At 46.3% G+C, this 24,293-nt stretch overlaps 1 protein-coding gene across 2 annotated transcripts in view; it reads right to left on the bottom strand.

The window, feature by feature from the left end:
• The window catches only part of TTYH2 (tweety family member 2), an 81,188-nt gene extending 57,846 nt beyond the window's left edge, over positions 1-23,342 (bottom strand). For both annotated transcript variants that reach the window (XM_079965506.1, XM_079965505.1), the window contains exon 1: positions 23,069-23,342. In XM_079965506.1, the coding sequence (XP_079821632.1) occupies positions 23,069-23,200 (132 nt within the window). In that variant the 5' untranslated portion in view covers positions 23,201-23,342. The remainder of the gene's footprint in view (positions 1-23,068) is intronic.
• Between the last annotated feature and the right edge of the window lie 951 nt (positions 23,343-24,293).

Raw genomic sequence — 24,293 nt, 5'->3', positions numbered from 1 at the left:
CCCTCCAGATATTGCTAAACCACAATTCCCATCGGCCCCAGCAAGCATGGCCAATGGCCAGGGACAATGGGAGTTTTATTTATTCAAGTTATATCCCGCCCTTCCTCCCAGAGGAGCCCAGGGTGGCAAACACATCCATAACTTTTTTTTAAAAAAGGGTTTTAGTCCAGCAAAATCTGGAGGGCCAAAGTTCTCCCCATGCCTGCTCTGGACCTTCATACCTCTCACCAGTGATGTTGATTTTTCTGGGAAATGTTGAAAGCAGAAGCTTTTCCAGAAAATTTTCCAGTGACTGTAAACTGATTCAGCATACTTGACTTAAGAATCATAAGAGTTCGATAGGACCACAAGGGCCATCTAGCAATGCAGGGATCTTTTGCCCGACATGGGGATGGAACTCACAACCCTGAGATTAAGAGTCTCCTGCTCTGCAGACTGAGCCAACTTGTATTTCACAAACATAACCTTTTAAAAGCATGTCATGCAAACTGCTTTTTGCTGAAACGGGTGGAATTTGACATAATTTTAAGTGGGGTATGTGAATGGGGAATGAAGTCCAGGAATACAATGAGACTTTTCATGTTCTCTTTCCCCATGTATTCCCTAAATCTATTCTAATCTGTTATCCCCCAACCCTCCGGAGTAGATTTGGGGGCACAGGGGAAGGAGAGGGAGGGAAACCCCTATTGTGCAAGCGGACCTCGTTTCACACATGCAACAACTTAGCTGGATTGAATCCCCGCCCAATGTAAAACCTTTTAATACACAACAAACAAACAGCTTATGCGTCCTTTAAATTGTTCGGATTTTCAAGGGGAAAATGAGGCCCTGAAAATTAATTTCTGCATGCCCCCAAAAGTGAGCATTCAGATGATATATGAAAGAATGCTTCCATGGAAGAGTCACCTGAAAAATATATATACTAAATTGTAGCATTGAAATTTCCTAGCTTGACTGGTGTTGTATACATGCACACAAATTAGGCCACAAATTAATTTTGTGCAACAATGCATTTTTTTGAAACAGAAACATTTCAGCAGGTAAAAAAAAAAAAATCACTTCTTGCCTCTACTTTTCCTACTTCGTTTGAAGCTTGCACAGTCTTATCTATTGCTACAATAATTGCTTAACGCATCCAAAATCTGTGAAAATTCCAAAGATTGCACTTGAATTGAGCAAGCATGCTAATTCACTCAGCTTCTATAGCATGGGTAGGCAAACTAAGGCCCGGGGGCCAGATCCGGCCCAATCGCCTTCTAAATCCAGCTCGTGGACAGTCAGAGTGTTTTCACAAGAGTAGAATGTGTCCTTTTATTTAAAATGTATCTGTGGGTTATTTGTGGGGTCTGCCTGGTGTTTTTACATGAGTAGAATGTGTCCTGTTATTTAAAATGCATCTCTGGGTTATTTGTGGGGCATTGGAATTCATTTGTCCCCCCCAAAAAAATAGTCTGGCCCCCCACAAGGTCTGAGGGACAGTGGACCGGCCCCCTGCTGAAGAAGTTTGCTGACCCCTGTTCTATAGCCACCCAGCCCCAAAAGCTCTTCAGCAGAACAAATACTCAGGGCAGCTTAGACACAGTGCCCCACATCATGCAGAAAAATGCACATCTGAAACATAAATTTTGGGTAATGTGATTTAATGTGGGCAGCCAAAGACTGAGATATATGCTCGCTGAGCACTTTGCCAATATGCTGCCCCTGCTCTCTGTTTAAGATTCTCAGCCGTGATAAAACACAGCTGTGGAGCGGTTCAGGCCAGCAATAGCCTCCTAAATAGCAAACAAACCATTTCCTGGAGAAAGGGGTCAGAACTGTCTCATGGCCCATGACTCAGAAACCCATGAATGCTGCTTCTCATTTCACCCCTGCTCCCTGCAAGTGGCCAAGTTTAGGTCTGAACAGCCTTAACCTTCCGTGCAGATAACTTCTGAAACAAAGCGAGACGGCCAAATGCCCAGTTCTGTTTCTCCCCTCCTTACTACATACCACAACAGGGTGGAAACGTGGTACTAGCTGGTTCCAGAGCCGGATGGCAATTCGGCCAGAAGCAAAGAGAAACCGTAGAGAAACTAGGAGGGAGTCTGGAGAAAGTGGGGGAGCTCATTGAGGGCTATTCCAAAATGGAGAGTTCTGCAAGGACTGTGAGTGATGGCATTTGGAGCACCCTGCCTCTCCCACAAGCTTCCTAGGGAAAGTGGCAAAGTCCTGTCTGATTATTTTTGCCCTAAAGGTAAAGGGACCCCTGACCATTAGGTCCAATCGTGACAGACTCTGGGGTTGCGGCACTCATCTCGCTTTACTGGCGAAGGGAGCCGGCGTACAGCTTCTGGGTCATGTGGCCAGCATGACTAAGCCGCTTCTGGCGTACCAGAGCAGCGCACGGAAACGCCGTTTACCTTCCCACCTATTTATTTATTTGCACTGAGTGCTTTCGAACTGCTAGGTTGGCAGGAGAAGGGACCGAGCAACGGGAGCTCACTCCGTCGCGGGGATTCGAACCGCCGACCTTCAGATCGGCAAGTCCTAGGCTCTGTGGTTTAACCCACAGCGCCACCCGTGTGTGATTATTTCTAGCTGGCAACAAACACCTCAGGAGCACAGCACATGACACAGCGAGACAGCCATCCTAGGGACAAATGCTACCAAGTAGGATGTCAGGAGAAACAAGGTAAAGGTAAAGGGACCCCTGACCGTAAGGTCCAGTCGTGGACAACTCTGGGGTTGCGGACTTCGATCATAAAACACTCACTCACCCTGCACTAGTGACAATGGCTGGATTCAGACATTTCTTCCGTTTTCCTGGTGTCTGCCTATATGATACTTTCCATGTTATCTTTCACACAACATACAAACCATTTCTGGAACTCTAGCAGAGGTTCAGCACTCATTTCCATGTAAATTGCTTCCAGGAAGAAGAAAAAATCCATGTGGCAACCCTGTTAACCCAGAAAATCACAGGACGAAATTTGGGGCAGCACTCCAGGCATGCAAGTTTCTCCCCCTGGGTATTTTTGGGGAGGGGGGATGGACAGAATTAGTTGCACAGGCATAAGAAGCGTGCTGACGATACCTTCTGTTGTATCTTACACCACGCCTGCTGGTGCAAATGAAATTTACTGTAACACGGCGCTGCATCAATCCAAAAGCCGCAGTTCCGTAATGCAACAGGTACTTTGCCATTTAAAAGAACATTATAATGCCATATATAACTGCCCCAGTTTCTCACCGGAAAATGAACTCAAATAACACCCACATCTGAATGTGCTCACTGTTAAGAGATTTGCTTCTGTGCTCATTTTAAGATGCTGTTGTTGATGTCCTAAACCAGGTGTGGGGAATCTGTGGCTCTCCAGATGTTGTTGGACTCCCAGCTCCAAGCCAGCATGTCTAGTGGTCAGAGACAAAGTGATTTGTATGCCAACAACATCTGATAAGCCACAGCTCCCCCAACCCCGCTCTGCTTGACCTAGGACCCCATTATCTACTGCCTACACCTATATTAACCTTTGTAGTATTAAAGACCTTCCTCCCAAGCCCGGCTCTCGTCTCCTGCTGAAGCAGACCGATTTGGAGAGCACCAGAGACAGGACCTACTTTGCAGTGGCCCCTGGACTACAGACCTCTCTCCCTGAAGAAACTCAACAAATACTTCTCTCTGCATGTTCAAGCAAGCTTTGAACATGCTTTTGATTTGGATTATTATTATTTTTTTATCTTCATTTGCTGGCATAATAACACCATGGGAAGGGGATTTCCAGCTCCCACCCCCTGTCTTTGGAAGGCTTGCAAGTTGCTGCAGGAGAGGGACCGTAAGTAACATTTCTAGGACAAAGGTGAAACCAACACACTCCTTTGTTATTTTGCCATTTGTTATTTTTTGCTATTTTGTTGTTAAAGTAATCTTTGCTGTTATTTATAGTACTGAAACATTGTTTTCTGTATGTTATACTTGCTATTGTGTTGTTGTTTCACTATGTTGTTAATAATTTTTTTGTTCTGTTTTTGCTGTTGCATCCCTGTTCTCTGTTGTAAGCCACTTTGTGCATGATTTTTATTTTTATTTTGGCATGGAAAAGCGGTATACAAATACAATTATGAATTAATGAATGCTGATTTTTTAAAAAGGCCTTTTAGCCTTGGTTTTTATCATTGTGAGATTTATATAGCTCATATGATTCTTCCGTTGCTTAACATTTTTTCCCAGGCCACCTTGTAAAGCAGCTGGTGTCTAAATCACTGAGCCTCTTGGGCTTGCCGATCAGAAGGTTGGTGGTTCAAATCCCCGTGACGGAGTGAGCTCCCGTTACTCGGTCCCAGCTCCTGCCAACTTAGCAGTTCAAAAGCACGCCAAAAAGTGCAAGTAGATAAATAGGTACTGCTCTGGCAGGAAGGTAAACAGCGTTTCCGTGCGCTGCTCTGGTTTTGCCAGAAGCGGCTCAGTCATGCTGGCCACATGACTCGGAAGGCTCCCTCGGCCAGTAAAGCGAGATGAGCGCTGCAACCCCAGAGCAGTTCGTGACTGGACTTAACTTTCAGGGGTCCTTTACCTTTTTTAGCCACTTCCTGGTGGTACTAATCTCTTCCATTTCTAGGCTAGTGCTTCTCCCTACAGGTGCTTGCGGGAAATCCTTGTATTTCTCATCTCATCATCAGTTTAATATTTATGCCGGGAACTCCTGGAGTATGCTCCCCCAAGGGGCTGCCTGACATACTTTTAACAAAACAATTTGATTTGCAAAGCAGTCTCTCCCCTCCACAAAATGTACAAAGCTCTTCACATATTTATTCCCAGTGCTTCTAGACTACCCCATAACCAATGCTCTCACTGAAACTCACTTGCATTCGCTATCAGCAATTCTTATAACCACCACTTTGTAACGTACACCATTATTATTATTTTCAGATTTGAACGGAGACTTCCCAATTCACAACTCATAAGTGTAACAGCCAGTGAAGTGGTTAACTACATTCAGTGTTAGAAACTCAGATCTGTAAGCTAGGTGCCAAATGGCTCCTTAAACCAAGGCCACAGTCGCCAAAATGGAATGTCAAGTTGCCATTTTGGGGCAAGACGGCTCTCAAGCCTTATTTTTCAAATGATGGACTGTGACTGATCAGTTAAACACCTGGCTACTTCAGATGACAACCTTGAGCTAGGTTAAGAACTTTGAGAACTTAAAAGAAGAAAAGTCACATGATCCCCAGGGACAGTCCACACAGATATTGGCATATACCAAGCTCTTTTTCTTAATGTTGACACAGATCATTCATAATGTAATAATATTCTTCACAACCGTGAGCAGGGCTCTGGGGTGAGGTAAGTGGAGACAAGCTACAACCATTAATTATAACGATGTTATAACTGCTCCTGCTCAGGCTGCACAGAAAAAGCATTTTGGTTCCAGGAATTAATTCTGATTTTGCAGAGATAAAAGATAACTGATAGAATTGTACAGGATGCGGTATTGGTGTGGTGAAACAGGCAAGATCCAATGATCCCCATGCACCTCCAGGTGGCGGAGATGTCAGGCTCCATTCACTCAGTCGCAAAATGCGCCTGGCTAATTTCAATCCCTGCCTACAGTGTATGGAATTAATTGAAATTCTGGGCAGTTGTAAGAGAACAGTAAACCCAGGAAGAAATATTTCACATACATATACATACACAAATGGCTACACACATATAAGTTGTATGGAATTATGATGGCAGAGAAGAGGAAATGTATGAACCGACACATCAATGCAGTCTCCCACGCTGTTTCCCCTCAATAAAGCATTATTGAGCCCACTCACTTCAGAGGCTGGTTGTGTGGGGCTGTTTTTCATCAACCCACCCTGGAAACAGTAAGGGTCTTGTGGAGGAGAGGGGCCAAACACGAAGCACGCCCCCCCCCCCAAAAAAAAAAATTGGGAGAGGGTTTTTGTTTTTTAAAGAGTTGCAAGGAGTGCTTCAGGCACAGAGCAGTGTTTCCAGGCCTATTCCTAGCCGCTGTCAAGAGGCCTCTCTTCCACCCACGGGATAGAAGGATGCTTTGTCAGACTGGGTTAAGATCAGAGGCTCCCATCAGCAGGTTCAAACCAGCGCTGGAACACAGGGGTAAAGAGAGGCGCAGACCGTCAAAGCACACAGCCATACAATGTCACTTGACAGCAAAAAAAGGCCTAGCTCTGATTATGTGGAAAGTCAAATGAGAGGCTGTAAGGTTTGCAAGGTCACACAGGGGAATAAAAGGGCTCCCCCGCCCCAAGACCAGCGGCAAACAAACAGCAAGTGTTTGTTAACAGAGAGAGCCTTCTGTGGCAAGGGAGACCTTTAACTTGAAATGACAGAAGAACAAAGGCAGGCCTTGCTCAGTGTGATATTTTCATGCTTCGGGAGCAAAAAAACACAACCCTCCAAGCTATCTACAGCAGACACCAAGAACCTGTACTCTTGTCATAGCTTCCTCTGATCTAAAACACACAAGTCACTTCTGTAAAAAGCATTTCAAGGTGACAAGGATTATTCCATAGCCTAGTAACTGACAATCTAGAGTATGCAATTTAGAATAAAAAAAAAAAATGAATTAATACAGCATTGTGAAAAAGTTTTGATGAAAGGTATTTTGAAGGGTGGGGAGAAGAAACACACAGAGCCTTTGATCACACTTTAAATTTGGTAATGAACCAAACATAAAATGTACCAGGGCCATCTTTTAACCCATGCTCTCTGTTGCTGTGGTTGTTGTCGTTTTTCAGTGCAGGAGAGGTTGCTTAGTCTATACAGAAGCCGTGGTCAAAATATGATAGCAATATGTGGTGTAGTGGTTAAGAGCGGTAGTCTTGTAATCTGGTGAACCGGGTTCGCTTCCCCGCTCCTCCAAATGCAGCTGCTGGGTGACCTTGGGCTAGTCACACTTCTTTGAAGTCTCTCAGCCCCACTCACCTCACAGAGTGTTTGTTGTGGAGGAGGAAGGGAAAGGAGAATGTTAGCCGCTTTGAGACTCCTTCGGGTAGTGATAAAGCGGGACATCAAATCCAAACTCCTCTTCTTATTCTGTCAAGCTCAGGATGGCTACCATCATGCTATAAACAGAGACCACAGACCACAGGCAACTTATTTTGTCCACCACCAACACATATAACGTACTCCTCTCCCTACTGGCCATTGGAGAGACTCACATCAGAATAGGAAATGAATGAGGCTCACGAAGGAAAGCCTGTGTTTAAAACTGGAGCCAATTTGGAGCACAGAGGTGGCAAGGAAGGAAAGGATTAAAAGCATGCCACGAGCGCCGCATTCCACATCAGCCCTCTGGAAGCAGCACTGCTAAAAGAAATAAAAGGCGCAGCATTGAAGGTCTGGATACAGAGAGTGATACAGAAATACCTCCTGCCCTGTAAAACTTAATTGGCAGTTTTGACCTCTGTGTATAGTTCAATGAGAAACAGCCACTGGCAGAGGTGTGTGTGGACCTGATGGATGAATGCACATGGGATAAGACAGTTGCATTTTTAAAGCAGAGGTTGGATGGCCATCTGTCCTGGAGATTCCTCCATTTCAGGGGGTTGGACTAGAGAACCCTTAGGATCCCTTTCCAACTCTAGAATTCTACGATTACAGAGACCTGTGTTTAGGAAGGATCCAATACAGTGGTACCTCAGGTTATTGGTGCTTCAGGTTACAGACTCCGCTAACCCAGAAATAGTACCTCGGGTTAAGAACTTTGCTTCAGGATGAGAACAGAAATCGCATGGCAGCAGCAGGAGGCCCTAAAGTGGTACCTCAGGTTAAGAACAGTTTCAGGTTAAGAACAAATTAAGTTTTTAACCCGAGGTACCACTGTACTGTATTTGACTGCGCAGCAGTTGGTGAAGTACTGAGTTATGCTGCACTCAGGGACAAAGCTCAAGACACAGTATGCAGTCACCTGCCACAGGCAAAACAGCACGCCAAAGATGCTGCAGTCACATAGCTTTGATTGGCAGCAGACCCCCGTCGCCGGTTTATTCTCTGCCTGCAAAGAGAAGCATTCAGTGCACGTTTCATCGCCAACACTCACACCACCAAGTGCCCTTGGGAAGGGAAGGATTACCATCAGGGATCCCCCAGAGTGGGCAGCTGCTGTGCCACGCTCCAAAGCCCGCTTCCCTGCTGGCACCAATAATCCCAAGCTGTGCCAAGATCGCAAGAGGCAACGGTCCGCAGCCTGGCCTGTATCTGCTCCCACTTGGGCCCCTTCCAATCCTGAGCTCAGAGCAGCGTTTCACAAAGGGGTGTGTGTGGGAGGAGAAACAAGAGAAGGAAGAAATAACTCTGCCCACTTCCTTTCCCCAACCGCCAGCTACAGGGCTGATAAATGGCCGCTCAGTTTCATCCTGGCACAGCGCCCCACGCACTCAGCCCTCAAACGTCCTCTCTAATGTGGCCTAATATCACCAAGCAGGGAAAGGTCTGTGGTCTTGCAAAAGGCATGCCTCCCTGTCCACGTGGGACCCTGCAGAAACCTTCGTATTTAGAATGGACATCGCACATAGTCCCTGTTATAAGGTCATGTAAATATAATAAATGCTCATAAATGTATCAATGTCTGGAGCAGCACAGGAAGACTTTCCTGAAACCATTTTGACTAACTGAAACCATTTTGACTCCCAAAGTGACCAAATGTTTTCTCTGCAAGGAGGGAGGGGGTGGGGGAACTTTCCCATTGTCTCAGGAAGTGGGTAATCACCATTTCAAAGGAATGGGCAGACCACCAGGAAAGGCAATCAGATAAGGCATTATCAGAAAACCTGCCAGACAGGAAAAACAACAACACTCAAATTTCTGTTGTAGATCACCTTTTCTATGATGTAGGTATGGTGTTTGTGGGAGGAGGTCTTGGGTTACACCCCTACTGCGATGTATGTATGATGTATGGATGGGTGGTCTTGACCTTTGGGGCAGGGAATTTAAAATGTCTGCCAGAAGCAGCTTAGTCATGCTGGCCACATGACCTGGAAGGTGTCTGTGGACAAATGCCGGCTCCCTAGGCCTATAGAGTGAGATGAGCGCACAACCCCAGAGTCGTCACTGGACCTAATGGTCAGGGGGTACATTTACCTTTATATAAGGGCAGGCACACCTTTGTTCTGGGTCCTCCTCCTTTCCTGTATGTGAGTTGCAACAGATCAATAAAGATCAGGCTTACTAGCTGCTTTGCTTCTCAATATTCTCTGGTTGGCCTCTATTATTTTCTCCTACCAATAGGGAACCCACGTAAGGACTATATGGGCTCTTGGATACCGCATAAGGGAAGAAGGGCAGATTTTGTTAAAACATCCCAAATCACAGTAACCTTCGCATGCTGGTTCTTGTTCAGTATTGTTTACACTGACTGGCAGCAGCTCTTCAGGCTTTCAGGCAGGAGTCTCTCTCAGCCGGTGTTAGAAATTCAAATGTATAAGCCAGGAGCCCAGTGGTTCCTTAAAGCAGGGTTAAAGGTAAAGGTAAAGGGACCCCTGATCATTAGGTCCAGTCGTGGCTGACTCTGGGGTTGCAGCGCTCATCTCGCTTTATTGGCCGAGGGAACCAGCGTACAGCTTCCAGGTCATGTGGCCAGCATGACTAAGCCACTTCTGGCAAACCAGAACAGCGCACGAAAACACCATTTACCTTTCCGCCGGAGTGGTACCTATTTATCTACTTGCACTTTGACGTCCTTTTGAACTGCTAGGTAGGCCCGAGCAGGGACCGAGCAACGGGAGCTCACCCCGTCGCGGGGATTCGAACCGCCAACCTTCTGATCAGCAAGCCCTAGGCTCTGTGGTTTTAGACCACAGCGCCACCCGCCAAAACGGGATGTCTATTTGCCATTTTGGGGCCAGGCGGCTCGAAAGCCGTATTTTCCCAAAACGACTTTTTGATTCCTGAAATTCATTCTGATTGTGCAGATAAAATATCACTGATAGAACTCTAAAAAATGTGGTATTAGTATGTGAAAACAGGCAAGATCCAAGGGTCCCCAGGCATGCAGCGCCACATGGTGGAGATGTCAGGCGTTATCCTGGCACCCAGGCATCTTCACTTGGTCCCAAGTGGGCAATAGCCATGTGCAAAATGCGAATTTCAAATGCTGCTCTCAGCCCTATCTAAAGAAGCTGGGGATTGAACCTGGGAGCTTCTGCATGCGAAGCAGATATTCTATCACAGCCCTTCCCCAGTTTGTTACCTCCCCATCGTAGCAAGGCAGGGATGAGCTGAGCCATGGATAGGCTACCTAAGGCCCGGGGGCTGGATGCGGCCCAGTCGCCTTCTCAATCTGGCCCATACACGGTCCGGGAATCAGTGTGCTTTTACACGAGTAGAATGTGTTCTTTTATTTAAAATGCATCTCTGGGTTATTTGTGGGGCATAGGAATTCGTTCATTCCCCCCTCCCCCCCCAAAAAAATATAGTCCGGTCCCCCACACGGTCTGAGGGACAGTGGACCGGCCCCCTGCTGAAAAAGTTTGCTGACCCCTGAGGTGAGCTCACTTGATATCCTCAGACATCGTGAACCATCACCTTTCGCTCTCTTTGCCTCCTTACTTACTACTCCCAATCTCAATGGTCACCTTATTCTTCAAACGCCGCCAAACTCTTGCCTTTAGCTTTTCTGCAGCTTATGTCTGCTGCAGGAATGGCAGAAGGAGGGGAAGGAGAGCAGAATCAGAACAGCTCTAAAGTTATCCCGAAAAGTCAACCACAATGTCACCGGGAAAACTGAAAGGGGGGCTAATTTCACAATGATACTCACTCAAGTTCCTTCATGAACATACAGTTGTCATTCGTATATAATGCTAAGTCATGCGTGGATACTTTAGCTAAGATTCCTGTATTGGTCCCTTCCAACTCTACAATTCTATGATTCTACTGTATGGGATTCTGGAAGAGAGACTGAAGCTGCTTTGATCTTGCCTGGTCATTCTGCTGCTGTGCTAAGTCACCGTTTGGCTTACCTTGTTGCCCCAACCTACGCTAGTGGTTTCATTCTCCAAAGTAAATCACAGGACAAACCATAGTTGCAGCTCACAGTTTGTTTGGGGAGAGCTAAACCACAAACCCAGGTTCAGATAACCCAGGAGGTGGGAACCAGTTTTGGCTCCATGGTCCAGATCCTTATCAGGATCTGACTATCCCGCCAAATCATGTGACATTATTTTGGTTGACAGTCACAATCCTGTTCGCTCAGGTCTTAAAGCTGGAGAAGGAAACTCGCAAAAGCCTTTAAGATTGGACTTGGAAGGAGAAAAGCTTTCGCAAGCCCCCTCCCAAGTTCCCAATCTTCCTCCGATTATACAGGGGGGAGGGAGAGGCTCACAAAGGCTTTTGCAAGCCTCCCCACTTTTAGACTGGCACTTGCCGTTCTCTCCTGGAAGCCCTAGCACGAACTCTCTTGGATTCCATGTCCTTAACCAACCTTTCAAATGCATCTGCACAGCGAATGGTGTGCAGAGTTGGAACAAGTTAAAATTGGGGTTCTGAGGATTCAGAATAAGTTATCCCTGTACAAGTTGGGTGACATAATTACAAATGACATAGTTTTCAATAGGAATGAGGAGATCCTCACTGGTTGTTGTTTTATGCCTACGTTTGGTGCACTTTGAGACTGTACCCCTCTAGCAGCACAATGACTTATCAGTGCAAAAGCAAAGAAGTCTTGCACTAATCTACAAAAACCAGAAGCTCTCCTAGCTTTGCCTGTGAATCAGAGGTCAGAAGTGCCAAGCAAGAAGTCCAATACAACTGTGCATTGTCTAAGTGCTTCCTTCCTGTCAATATGCTTTGGTACAATACTACTACACACACTCACACCCCACTCCTAACACATGCAGCTGAAAACAGGACACCAATCACCAGCTAAACTTCCAATACAATATTTTGCAGCAATACCAGCAACCTGGATGTTATCTGCATGCACAAACACACATCACACACAGTGTGCATGCAGTTTTTTGCAGGCTTTTGTCCATCACACTGGTCCAAAATGTGGCATAAAAAACTGTCATTTATTTAACAGCACCTGTCAGATAACTTCTCCCCTCCAAAGTGAGAAAGAACTGAGCAGCTCTCAAGCAATAACTGTGAAGGATTTAATCCCAATACTGGGTGATACACTTTTGATTTATGACAATGCAGTTGACTTCATAAAATATAACACCCACTCTGGAACACTCTGACATCTGCCATCAGAAGGACATAAGGACACTATCAGTGACTTTTTAAAGCATTCTTCAGGCACAGAAACCTGGTTGCACATGGAACTTTATAGGAACAACAAGCTTTAACAAAGGTGTTGGTTGCTAAGCCTAATGTCATTAATGAGCACAATGTCCCACGGTCTCCCCTACAGTCACAGTACCCCAAACAGTTTAATTAATGAAAATAATAAGAGAAGGCTCAAAGACACTGAGTGACATTCACCAACTGCAACCTGTCAGCGCATAACAGGACTCCCTGCTCCTTCCCCCATGCATGGCCTGCACCCTCCTAAAATCTGCTCCAGAGGGTTGGGAAAACCCCTAAAACAAATTTAGAGGGCACACTAGGGGAGGGGGAACATTTTTTTGTGCAGAGAGAAATCCTTTCAATGATAGAACAAGAGACTTAGCATTATGTCGAATTCCATCTATGATGTGAACAGTGGCGTAGAAAGCGCTCTTGCAAATTGATGCATAAAAGATTTGGTCTTGCAGACGTTTCCAAATTACAACTTGCCTCCTTCTGCACATGTACTGTATGCACATGTGAAGGCAAAGAGGAGGCATTGCTAGAATTGTAATCAAGACACAAAAAGTGCCAAACATCAAAGTGGAGTTAAACGGGGAGTTTGCATTCTCACCTTCTACCCGTTTGCTCAGTGAAAGATTTGCGACATTGTCCTCCATTTGTTTTGTTGTGGTTTTGCAGGCAACAATTCTTACAAGTATCAGAAGTATCCGACCTGGTGCCTTGCAGATGTTGCTGGACTCCAACTCCCATCAGCCCCTGATCATGCGGATTAGGACAATGGGAGTCCAACAACCTCTGAAAGGCATCATTGCTGGCTGCTAAATGCTGACTACCTTGCATTATTTCACAGCCTGTTTTTATAAAACCAGCCTGTGCATCTGACAGCAGAACTGCAGGAGCCATTGGTACTTATCCCACGGAGGTTTCACATTAGCCGCTTAATGGAGACATAAGTATCTCCCACTTTCTGCTGATAAACAACCAACATTACCTTCAGCAGCAATTAGACGAAGCACAGAGCATCTCTCTCCTGGGATGCTGGTAAGTAATTCTGTCCCACACAAACAAGTTTCACGCCACAATCTGCAAGAGGTCATGATTCCAAATGCCCCTTCAGCACTGAGTCTGGGAAAACCCAGCTCCTCTCTCCCTTAGCCAGCAAAAGCAAACTTCCCACTTATTTTCTTCTGGGCAGAGCACACTGACCCTGAAACTGTGAGAAATCCCAAACTACATCCTACCAGCCTGGCTTTCACTCCCTGGAAATGACAGCATGGCCCCAAAGAAGAGCATTTCAGAGTGGCGAAATGAATCAGAACAGGAACGTCCCCTCTAAACAACAGACAACTTTGTATTTATCTGGGGCAGCTAGAAGCTGAACTGTCTGGTGGCAACTTAAAAGACTAAACAAATGGATCTTAGCAGAAGTTTTACAGGGCCAGGAGCCACTTCAGATACATACCATGTTGCTGTCTGCTGTCTGTGTATATCTGAGTGTATAGTAGAGCTGGGTGATATATTGTCCAAAACCGGTTTCAAGTCCACATTGTGATACCCGTTTCATAATTTTTGACCTGGCAATATATCACATATCATGCTGTGTGTGCGTGCTATGCAAAAACCATGATGCGGGGAAAAACGTGAAGCCAGCCAATGCCTCTACATAGCTCCATCTTCATTTCGGACATCATGATAGCTCGGTATATTGTGATGTTTTTAGCTGGTGATAAATGTTGAAAACCAGATATTGCCCAGCCCTCGTATGCAGAGACGGAATGGGTGAGGGGGGGGAGGGGTAGAGAGGTTATTATGCAGTAAATCTAAAAGTCTGTGTTATGTAGAAATTTAATAAATAATAGTAAAAAACAAAAAAACCCACAGTCCCATCACAAATCACCAGCTACTGCTCCCAAATAAGACTTTGTCAAATGCATCATCAAGTATCTATAAGCCAACTCTGAGGGAGGAGTCTTCCACTACACAGATGAAAGGGCTGAAAGGGCCTGGGACTGTTTACAACAGGCATAGGCAAACTTGGCCCTCCAGATGTTTTGAGACTACAATTCCCATCATCCCTGACTACTGGTCCTGTTAGCTAGGGATGATGGGAGTTGTAGTCCCAAAACATCTGGCAGGTCGAGTTTGCTATGCCTGGTTTACAGACTCCCCACCCCACCCCCCAAACACACACACACACACACACACACACATGCTCCACATGCAATGGCTCACTAGTAGAACTACATCATTCATCAGGAATACAACCCAGGAACTAGCATCCCCCACCCTAAAACAACCCCAATGCCAAGTTTAGCCCTCATATCTACTCAAGATCCACTTATCATGTGGCCTCAACCTTCCCATCAAAGGCCCATTCACCTTTACATGTATGAACATGATATATGCCACCACTACGTTCCTAAGACGATGTTGTGCCAGCAAGGCCCTTCTGCCATGTAGGTTGCCGGGCTACCTGTACAAGAGAATGGATGTACCCAAATCAGACATTAAAAACAGCGAAGACTCAGAAATCAGCACAGAAGCAACTCAGGTTTACCTGGGCATTCAGAAAGACACCTGCCAGACTTCAGCAAAAAGGTTTCAAAGGGAGACTTCAGCTGCCAAGCTGGAATTCATGTGCTCATTCTAGCCTATCACACTTGGGCTCAAGAGGGACTGGGAGTGACAGGTTCACTACTGAACGCAACTGCCCCTCTTTAGGCATACAGGGAAGACGCTATTCATCTCACTTTGCAAATTCATTAGCAGCCAGGCGCAGGCTATTCCCACCTTGTTTGGCACTTCTGCTCTCAACTGGATCTCTTTTGCACATTCTCTGCATAGCATTTTAATACAACATCTTCCTCGCACTGCATTTGCTGGCTTTACTGTAGCAGCATCCTTCCAGTGGTCGTCATGTGTTTAGCAGCTGGAGAAAACACACTAGCTCAACCCCTGTCCCCCTTCATAAATTGCAGGATGATTATCTGAAGCAAGAAAGCCTCCAGTACATGTGAAGGTGTCTGCAAGAAGAGGAACCCTGGGAAATCAGGGTTCTCTATTGCATGGGGAGCCCATACTGGGAGAAGCAGGCTCACTGCTTCAGACAGTCAAACTCATGGGACAGGGATGATGGTGGCAGAGGTAGAGACCTCATCCCCATCCCATGTTGCTTTCTCCAGCTTCTGAATGCCTGTACAGTGGTACCTCGGGTTACAGACGCTTCAGGTTACAGACGCTTCAGGTTACAGACTCCGCTAACCCAGAAATAGTACCTCCGGTTAAGAACTTTGCTTCAGGATGAGAACAGAAATCGTGCTCCGGCGGCCCGGCGGCAGCAGGAGGCCCCACTAGCTAAAGTGGTGCTTCAGGTTAAGAACAGTTTCAGGTTAAGAACAGACCTCCAGAACAAATTAAGTACTTAACCCGAGGTACCACTGTACGGGGCTTCTCTGTTCCTGTGATCTGTCACTCAAGCAGAACACTTCATGCACCGGATGAAAGAGAAAAAACCTTACACCGCAATAAATTTGTAATTTTTCAGATGCCATAGGACTATCTTCATCTCCAAGGCCAACTCAGATCTCAACCGCATTGCCGTTTCAAACAATTTTGTAGTGAATTCAGGGAAGCCTTATTTTTAGATAGATCCAACCCTCCTTGAATACTAACTTATGAGAGAGCAGATTCTTTTTTCAGTTCCTAATATTTGACCAATGCTGGAGCCTCTAGACCAAGTACATTCATTTTCTACAGGCAATTATGCTTATTCTTAATTGGGGTTTTCTGCAAATTCAAACAGATTGGGATTCGGAGAGGTCAAATATAATACCCAAGGGTCGATTAACTCTAGTTAAAATTGAAAGAATGTGTTAGTTTAATTGTGCCATTCCTGACCCACACACGTTGTGATCTGAATTCTCTATTACCAGCAATGCCTTGTAGCTGTATCTTGAAACCCTGTTTCAGGTTGCACCAAAGATGTTTACCAGCTATCCGTCTTGTGACAACAAGCTTGCAGCGAATCTGTTAACAACTAGGGAACACATTAGGAGGCTGCATTCTCTTTTAGGCTGAGCACGCCCTATCTTAGGGCAGCAGAAACCACCACAAAACATACCACATCCGTAATGTTTAGCTGGCAATTGCTTATCTACATCAGTCCTTAATGTGGAGAGATAAAAGCCAAATCATAGAATCATAGACTTGTAAGGGACTCTGAGGATCATCTAGAGTCCAACTCCTTGCAGTGCAGGAATATGCAGCTGTCCCATATGGGGATTGATGAAGCTGCAACTGTGGCACCATCAGTACCACGCTCCAACCAACTGAACTGTATCTTGTCATTGTTGTGAGTGCCAACCCACAGTTCAAGATATTAGGGCTGGAATCATGCATTGCAAGCTGTTCTCCAATCGAGTTGCAGACCCTCTCTTTCACCTCCGATACTACTCCACAAGGGCCTTCCAACCTTCAGGAGCACATGGAGCTTTTTTTGGCGGGGGATGTGAGGGACTGCAGTGAGAAAGCAGTGAGGCTGAAAACCCTCAGTACTGGGAGCCAATGTAGGTCTTTCAGGACCTGTGTTATATGGTCTCAGCAGCCACTCCCAGTCGCCAGTCTAGCTGCCGCATGGGACAGCTGCATATTCCTGCCTTGAAGGGACTACAGTGGTACCTCGGGTTAAGAACTTAATTCGTTCCAGAGGTCCGTTCTTAACCTGAAACTGTTCTTAACCTGAAGCACCACTTTAGCTAATGGGGCCTGCCGCTGCTGCCGCACCGCCGGAGCACGATTTCTGTTCTTATCCTGAAGCAAAGTTCTTAACCTGAGGTTCTATTTCTGGGTTAGCGGAGTCTGTAACCTGAAGCGTCTGTAACCTGAAGCGTCTGTAACCAGAAGCGTCTGTAACCCGAGATACCACTGTAGCCTGCAACTGCCCTTTAGACTGACTCTTCTCTGTGGAATAAAATATAGCGAAGAATACAGTGGTACCTTGGTTCTTGAACTTAACCCATCCCGGGAGTCCGTTCGACTCCTGAAACGGTTCGAAAACCAAGGTGTGGCTTCCGATTGGCTGCAGGAGCTTCCTGCACTCAATCGGAAGCCGCAGACATTCAGCTTCCAAAAAAACGTTCAAAAACCGAAACACTCACTTTGTGGCGTTTGGGAGCCAAGCTGTTCGGGAACCAAGGTACCACTGTACTTGTTCCTATGGAATACCCACGGTCTAATTTATGTAAACAATGTTGGGGCTTTGCTTCCTGAACCCAAGCCTCATTCATTTCTTTTCCAGGTAAACACCTAAAGACTGGCTGCCATCATGTCCAGTTCAATGCTATTCTCCGCCTTTTCCTGCTACGGATCTGCCAATGCCATTACCCACTTATGCCTCAAGCTAGAATCGCAGCCAATCACATGCCTCAGCCACACGGGGAATGACTTGAAGTCCTGGATTCAATTAGCCCAGTTTGGATTCAGCATTTCTGCCAACGGAATTGGAAAGCTTTCACCCGCAAGCTGCCAAACCTTCCGCGGACAGAATATTTTGAGACGTGCAACCAGAGGTAGTACGACTTGCACTACACCGTGAATAAAAAATTAATTACGGCAGTGCCGCAATGAAACACAACCACCTGCCAAAGTGGAAGGTAACATCTGACCAATGCAGCATACAAGAAGAACTCAGGTGGGCATCTAACTAGGTAGGCATTCTAAATTTGGGTTAGCAACTTCCAAAGGAACAAACAGTAGTTCCTCTACATTAGAATCACCACGCTGAGGTAATTAATTAGGAAACAAGAAAAGAGCTACTGCTTAAACTACTCTTTGTACTGAAGGTGCCAGTCCTATACAGTGGTACCTCTGGTTACGTACTTAATTCGTTCCGGAGGTCCGTTCTTAACCTGAAACTGTTCTTAACCTGAGACATCACTTTAGCTAATGGGGCCTCCTGCTGCCACCGCGCCGCCACCACACAATTTCTGTTCTCATCCTGAAGCAAAGTTCTTAACCTGAGGTACTTTTTCTGGGTTAGCGGAGTCTGTAACCTGAAGCATCTGTAATTTGAAGCGTTTGTAACCTGAGGTACCACTGCAGTACAAAATACATGTATTGGACATAAGAAAAGTCTAGTTTCCAATTAAAATACATGTGTGCACTGAGTGGAAATGGACTGGGTGCTGAGACCCAGCCTGCAAGATTTGGGTTTTTTTAATGGGAAAATGTGCTCACCCTTTACACACACACACACACAATCAGATTTCTAGCTATTAACCAGCATGTAGGCTGCTATTATTAGATGCAGAAATTGTGAAGTAAAAAGTGAATAAGGCAAGCCATATGTGTGTGGGTGCGTGTGCAAAACGCAGCAGAAGGAATAGAAAACAGAATTTCTGATGATCTCTACTAAAGGGTTTGCCAATACAATTCTTAAAGTGACAGCAGAGGCAATACTGCGTTGCCTAGCAGCATGAATCCTTAGATCTTTCACAAGGCTTTGCAGTAGTGTATGCTTCCTTCAAAAGGAAAACGAAAGTATATCTAGCCCAGCAGGTGTTAAGTGCTCGGTATTCAAACTCCTGCCAGCTATGTACAATCCATAGATAAATCTATTGCTTTATGTAATATGAACTGAATATATGTATTCATAAAGGACTATAAAAAAGGAAGTGTTATTGCCTGACCTACACAGACTCGTGAATTAAGATTCTTTCCAACTATTTTTTTACCAGAGCGGTAAAAAAAAACACCTAGGTAAATACTATGCCGAACCTGACTTGAATCTTTAAGAAAATAACTTTTATTGAGCCAACTATGTTAGAGAAGGTTTAGCAGGCTTTAAATTGCACAGAAGGCGCCTTCAGGCAGAAAAGCATCTCAGCCAGAGGCGAACTTCAAGCTTCCAGGGAATGAACTTGAGTGACCTTTCCTCTAGTACTCATGAATGGAGCATCTTCCATACAAAGCCTAAGTACTCTGCTTTTCCTGGCCCATATTCTAACAAATTGACAGCAATAAGGTAGTTGTAAAAAAAGTCACTGACCATCTTCATAGCAATTGCAATGAGCTGGCCTACCAGGCTCTGCAAGAATAATGAGAATCAGACAGCCTCTATTAGAGAGGGAAAGGGAATGGTTCTCACCTTTGTGGCTTTCTGAACTAATTAAGGGCACATTTAAATAACTGCAGGACCCTTGGTTATTAATAGTAATTTTGAGGAACTGCCAGCAGGGAAAGAGACTCCCAAATACATCAAAAGGCAAAGTGAGCACTAAACATTGTTATCACAGGTTAAGTAATCACACAGGGAAACTTTGAGACAAGTCCCACAGTGAGGGTCGAGTCCCAGTTGGAACTTGGAGCAGCACACATGTACACATCTTCCTGCCGACAAAGCAATACCAGCTAAACACATACAGTGGTACCTCGGGTTAAGAACTTAATTCGTTCTGGAGGTCTGTTCTTAACCTGAAGCACCACTTTAGTTAATGGGGCCTCCTGCTGCTGCTGCGCTGCCGATGCACGATTTCTGTTCTCATCCTGAAGCAAAGTTCTTAACCCAAGGTACTATTTCTGGGTTAGTGGAGTCTGTAACCTGAAGCATCTGTAACCTGAAGCGTCTGTAACCCGAGGTACCACTGTATCACACTCCATAATTTCCAAGAGAGTATAGAAGTGACCTAAGCAGGCCTAAGGGATGGTTAAGGATGCAAAGCTACTCAATTTATTTTTATATTGGACAAAGCCTCTTTCTGCAGATAGTTTCTACGGACACTACCTTCCCACTTTTCCATCTTTGGAACAAGCACACAGCCACCCAAAAGAAATGTTCGTTTCCTAGAGCAGTGGTTTCAAGCCTTTTTTTTGTACGGCAACCCGTAAGCCCAAATTTACTTTGTGCAGTAACTCATCGCTGTATTCTCACATGAATTTTGGACCACAGGTCTTCGGTGGCCATTGGTTTTGTGCATTTAAAATGCAAGTCTGCCTATTTTACAACCATTATGTGAGACATATACGCAACATACATAATTTGATGAAATATTTATAGGGCTTACAAAGATAATCATTGTTGTGCTCATGGGAATGTAAAAACAACCAACACCTGATTGGTAAGTAATATAAATTTGGTGCTTGACCTCTGGAGGCGCACTCCATTGTCTCGAGACAGACAGATTGCAACAACAACTTTATAAATTCATTCCACAAACGCAGTTACACAAGGCCTGTTAAAAATACTTGTACTTCATTATATCTTATGATTTTTTCATGATGAAGTCCACTTTGGCAGGTATCAATGGGATGACAGAGCTTGCATTTTGCCAAAGAGCAGGTGAGTGCAGGGTTTATTGGCTGTCAGACACAGTCTCAGATCCTTCCCGAAACATAGCCTGCTTCTGCATTTCAGTCTTCATAGCAGTCGTCGCTGAAAATCCTGCCTCCCAAAGGTATGGGCTACCAAATGGCAGCAGCGCAGATACTACTTCTTCATCAACAAGTTCAGGCTACTCAACGGCAACATGAAACCAACATTCTGACAATTTTTTGAAATGCTGTTGTCTTTGAGGGTCCTGTCACATGATAGTTCAATGAGCCATTGTTCTTTCTGCACAAGTGGTGAGATCTGGTTGCAAATGGGCTTCACATACACTCAAACTTCTTTGTTTCTAAGCAAACTACAAATTACCCTTGACTATTAACGGGTTCTGAGATGGTTCACCAGAAAGTGCTCATACAGGGAGTTTTTTGAGTATTACAGCTTGCCTCTATTAGCACTTTGTGGGAAACCGTCCCCAGAAGCATCACCAGCCAGCAGAGAACTGGCCAATGAGAATCACAGAATCATAAAATTGAAGAGCTGGAAGGGACCACAAGGGTCATCTAGTCCAACCCCCTGCAAGGCAGGAATCTTTTGCCCAACATGGGACTCACGACCCGGGGATAAAGCAGTGCCATGCTCTACAAGAGTCTTTCAGACATGCGGTTACAAGCATCAACACAGCATTATAATAAGCCAATAAAACAGCTGTAAGAGGTACTCCTTCATGCCAGTTAAAGGCTGCAAGTGATATTTGGGATTTACTTATAAAGCCCGCAACCCATCTGCACTTCTGGGTCAAAACCCACAGGTTAGGAAACACTGTTCTAGACTATCAGCCTAAGAAGACCCACTTAGCCATGAAGTTCTCACTGAGTGACCCTCAGATGATCAAGTCACCATCTCTCAGTCTAACCTAACAGGCTTGGTGTGAGGATAAAATGTATGCCATCTTGAAATTGGCAGTGGAAGGGGGTGGGAGAAAAAAACAGAAATGCAATCAATAAAGACCCAGAGCGCTGAAGAACTCTGCCACATCATTACCAAGGCAAACCAGTATATGGACAGCAAAGGAAACACAACAGCACTGGCTCCAAATACACAGATGACAAAATACAACAAACACTGTGCATCCAGAATAGATAGCAGCGTATCTGAAGCATTCAGCTAATCAAGTGAAGTTAATGGGATCGCTACTTACAAATAGATTTTCCACCCAAACAAGGATGCACAGGGAACTGAGGGGGAAGATAAAGGATCCAGCTATCTGAAGAGCAGACAAGGAGGGTTTCTAGCATATCACACATGCAAATAAGAGAGAGGGTTAGTTTTGCAAGGGTTTTTTTTTTTAGGGGGGGGGGTAAGAATGTTATATTTTGTGGGCCTGAGGGAGATGGGGAGAGGAGGGTGGAGTCAAGTTTTGGGGAAGCCAATGGAAAATGTTACTGCCTTTGCATGTGCAAGAGCAGAGCGAAACATAACCTTCAGGCAGGACTCAGAAAGATGCCTTATTAACACAGAGACGCCTGCTTCTTTAAAAAGATTTGCAAAATTCAAATGACAACTCTCATCATCGAATGCGCGCGTCTATTTTAATTTGCAATTCAGGTCAATTCCCCCCAAAAGGGTGGGGTGGGTGACGGATGGAAGGGATAAAATGCTACACAGCTTAATATTTAAAATCAGAGCCACTGGATCTTGCCCACAGCAGAGGACACAGGACCTGGCGTGTTTGGGGTTTTTTTTTCCGGGCTGCCCCCCACATAGAATCTTAATTACCAGGCGATCGGCTGGGATACCGCAAAAAGGGGTCAAAAGAGGCACTGCGGGAGACTGGATGCTGGTCTGCTTTACTTCAAAAGAGTACAGGACCGGCGGCCACGAGTCATTTGTGTCCTGATCGGATACGCACAGGAGCATATATGAAGGTGCGCAAGGCAACAACTGCCCACGAGGATTTCACGAGACCACCACGCTCAGAATAGCCATCGGGGGTGCGGATGGATGAGCGCAGGGGTGATAACTTGAATAAAATAGGGGGGGGGAGGCAAGCCCCGCCCCGCATAATCCATCCATCACAAGACGTGGGGCACCCACACTATTTGAACAATGCCCATCAACTTGGGGGGGAGCGGGAGCGAACGAACCTCGGCCCCTAGGAGTTGGGGTAGAAACAAAGCGGGGCAGCGAGGACGGCACTTGACGGAGTTGCAAGCCCCTTCCATTAGAGGAGGCGTTTTGTCGAGGGCAGGCATTTTGTGGGAAACCGACGGGGGGGGGGAGCCACTCCGGATCTCTCTCCCTCCCTCTTCGATAGGCCGAGGGATCCAGTCCGGGGGGGGGGGCTCCCACCGCAGGACCTAGCAACCGCCCCAGAGCTGAAGGTCGCGCTGCGAAGCGCGGGAGGCCCAGCCAAGAGCCGCAGTGGGCAGTGGGGGTTTGCATGGAGAGCGCCCCATTCATTCTACCCTACCGGGGAAGAGGAGCATGCATCGGGCGGGCGGGCAACGCACCTGCTGGTAGTCGGCGTCCCTCGGGCGGAAGGCGCTGGAGACCGGTTGCAGGCGGAGGCTCAAGTGGGGCAGCCCGTGCAGCCACGACGCCCACCAGGGCGCCAGGTAGTCGGCCCGCGCCGCAGGCAACATCACGACCCCGGGCCTGCCGGCTGCAGATGCTGCAGCTGCTCGCCGCCTCCCCGGACAGGCGCCCGCTCCTCCTGCCGCTGCCGCTTCTCGTGCCGCGTCCGCTCTCCGCACGCCGATCGCGGCCCGGCCTCCTTCGCCGTCGCGGAGCGCGCTCGCCAAGCGCCGCCCCTTCTATTCTCCGCGATGGGGAGGCGGGGCAGGGCGGGGACGGGGCGGGGGGCGCAAGCCGGGCCATTCTGGGAGGGAGCGGACGCCCCCTGCGGGATCCGCCCGACTGGCGGGGGCGATGCTTGCAAAGAAGTTCCCAGCAGCACTCCGTCTTCCTTCTCTCCCTCCCGGCAAGAGATTTTGGGGGGGTATCAATCCTTATGTGGGGCGCATGGTCGCAGCAGGATTTATGCTATATTGGGGTGGGGTGGGGTGCAGGACACCCACCTGTCATCATCCTCTGTCTGGCTCCGTCTAGCACATTAGGAATTTCTTTTGACCTGAAGTGCTGAGAAAAATCTGTCCGAATCTTTCTCCTTTTTTTAAAAAAAAGTATTTTTATTTATTTACTTGATTTTTTTTGGATGGGGGCAACTGTCCCCCTGGCTATGGTGGGGCGGGGTGTGCATCTCTGACTCGCATGCAAACATAATCCTGTATTCTTGCTTTTAATGTCATCTCCTAGTGAGGGGGAAGTGAAACATCTACAAGGGAGGGGCTGCCCCAACTATGGAATATCCTCTCCAAAGAAAATGCGCCTGGCACAAACTTCATTGTCTTTTAGTCACTGGGCCATAACACACACTCTCTCTCTCTCTTTCTCTGTTAAGTTGTGGGTGAACATATCAGACAACACAGCAATTCTTCAAACAGCTCTTGTTTATTCACAGGCCAGAACAGAACAGAACTGAAGGGTTCAACCAGCCTGCTTATATAGAGCTCCAGTACCACGCAACTGTAACAACTTTCTAAAACTATCCAATCACTGAACGTCACTTTCAATCCCTTATTTGCATATGTGGACCTGAGTGAAAACTATCTACAGTATCCCCCTGCTGGCCCAGGGTGAGAACTTCAGTACATAACACCATCTATCTATCTATGC

Source organism: Podarcis cretensis (assembly GCF_951804945.1).
Source record: "Podarcis cretensis genome assembly, chromosome: 2".
In the NCBI taxonomy this organism is placed as follows: domain Eukaryota; kingdom Metazoa; phylum Chordata; class Lepidosauria; order Squamata; family Lacertidae; genus Podarcis; species Podarcis cretensis.
Note: the sequence above shows the minus strand (reverse complement) of the source record. Positions and strands in the feature narration are given on the sequence as shown.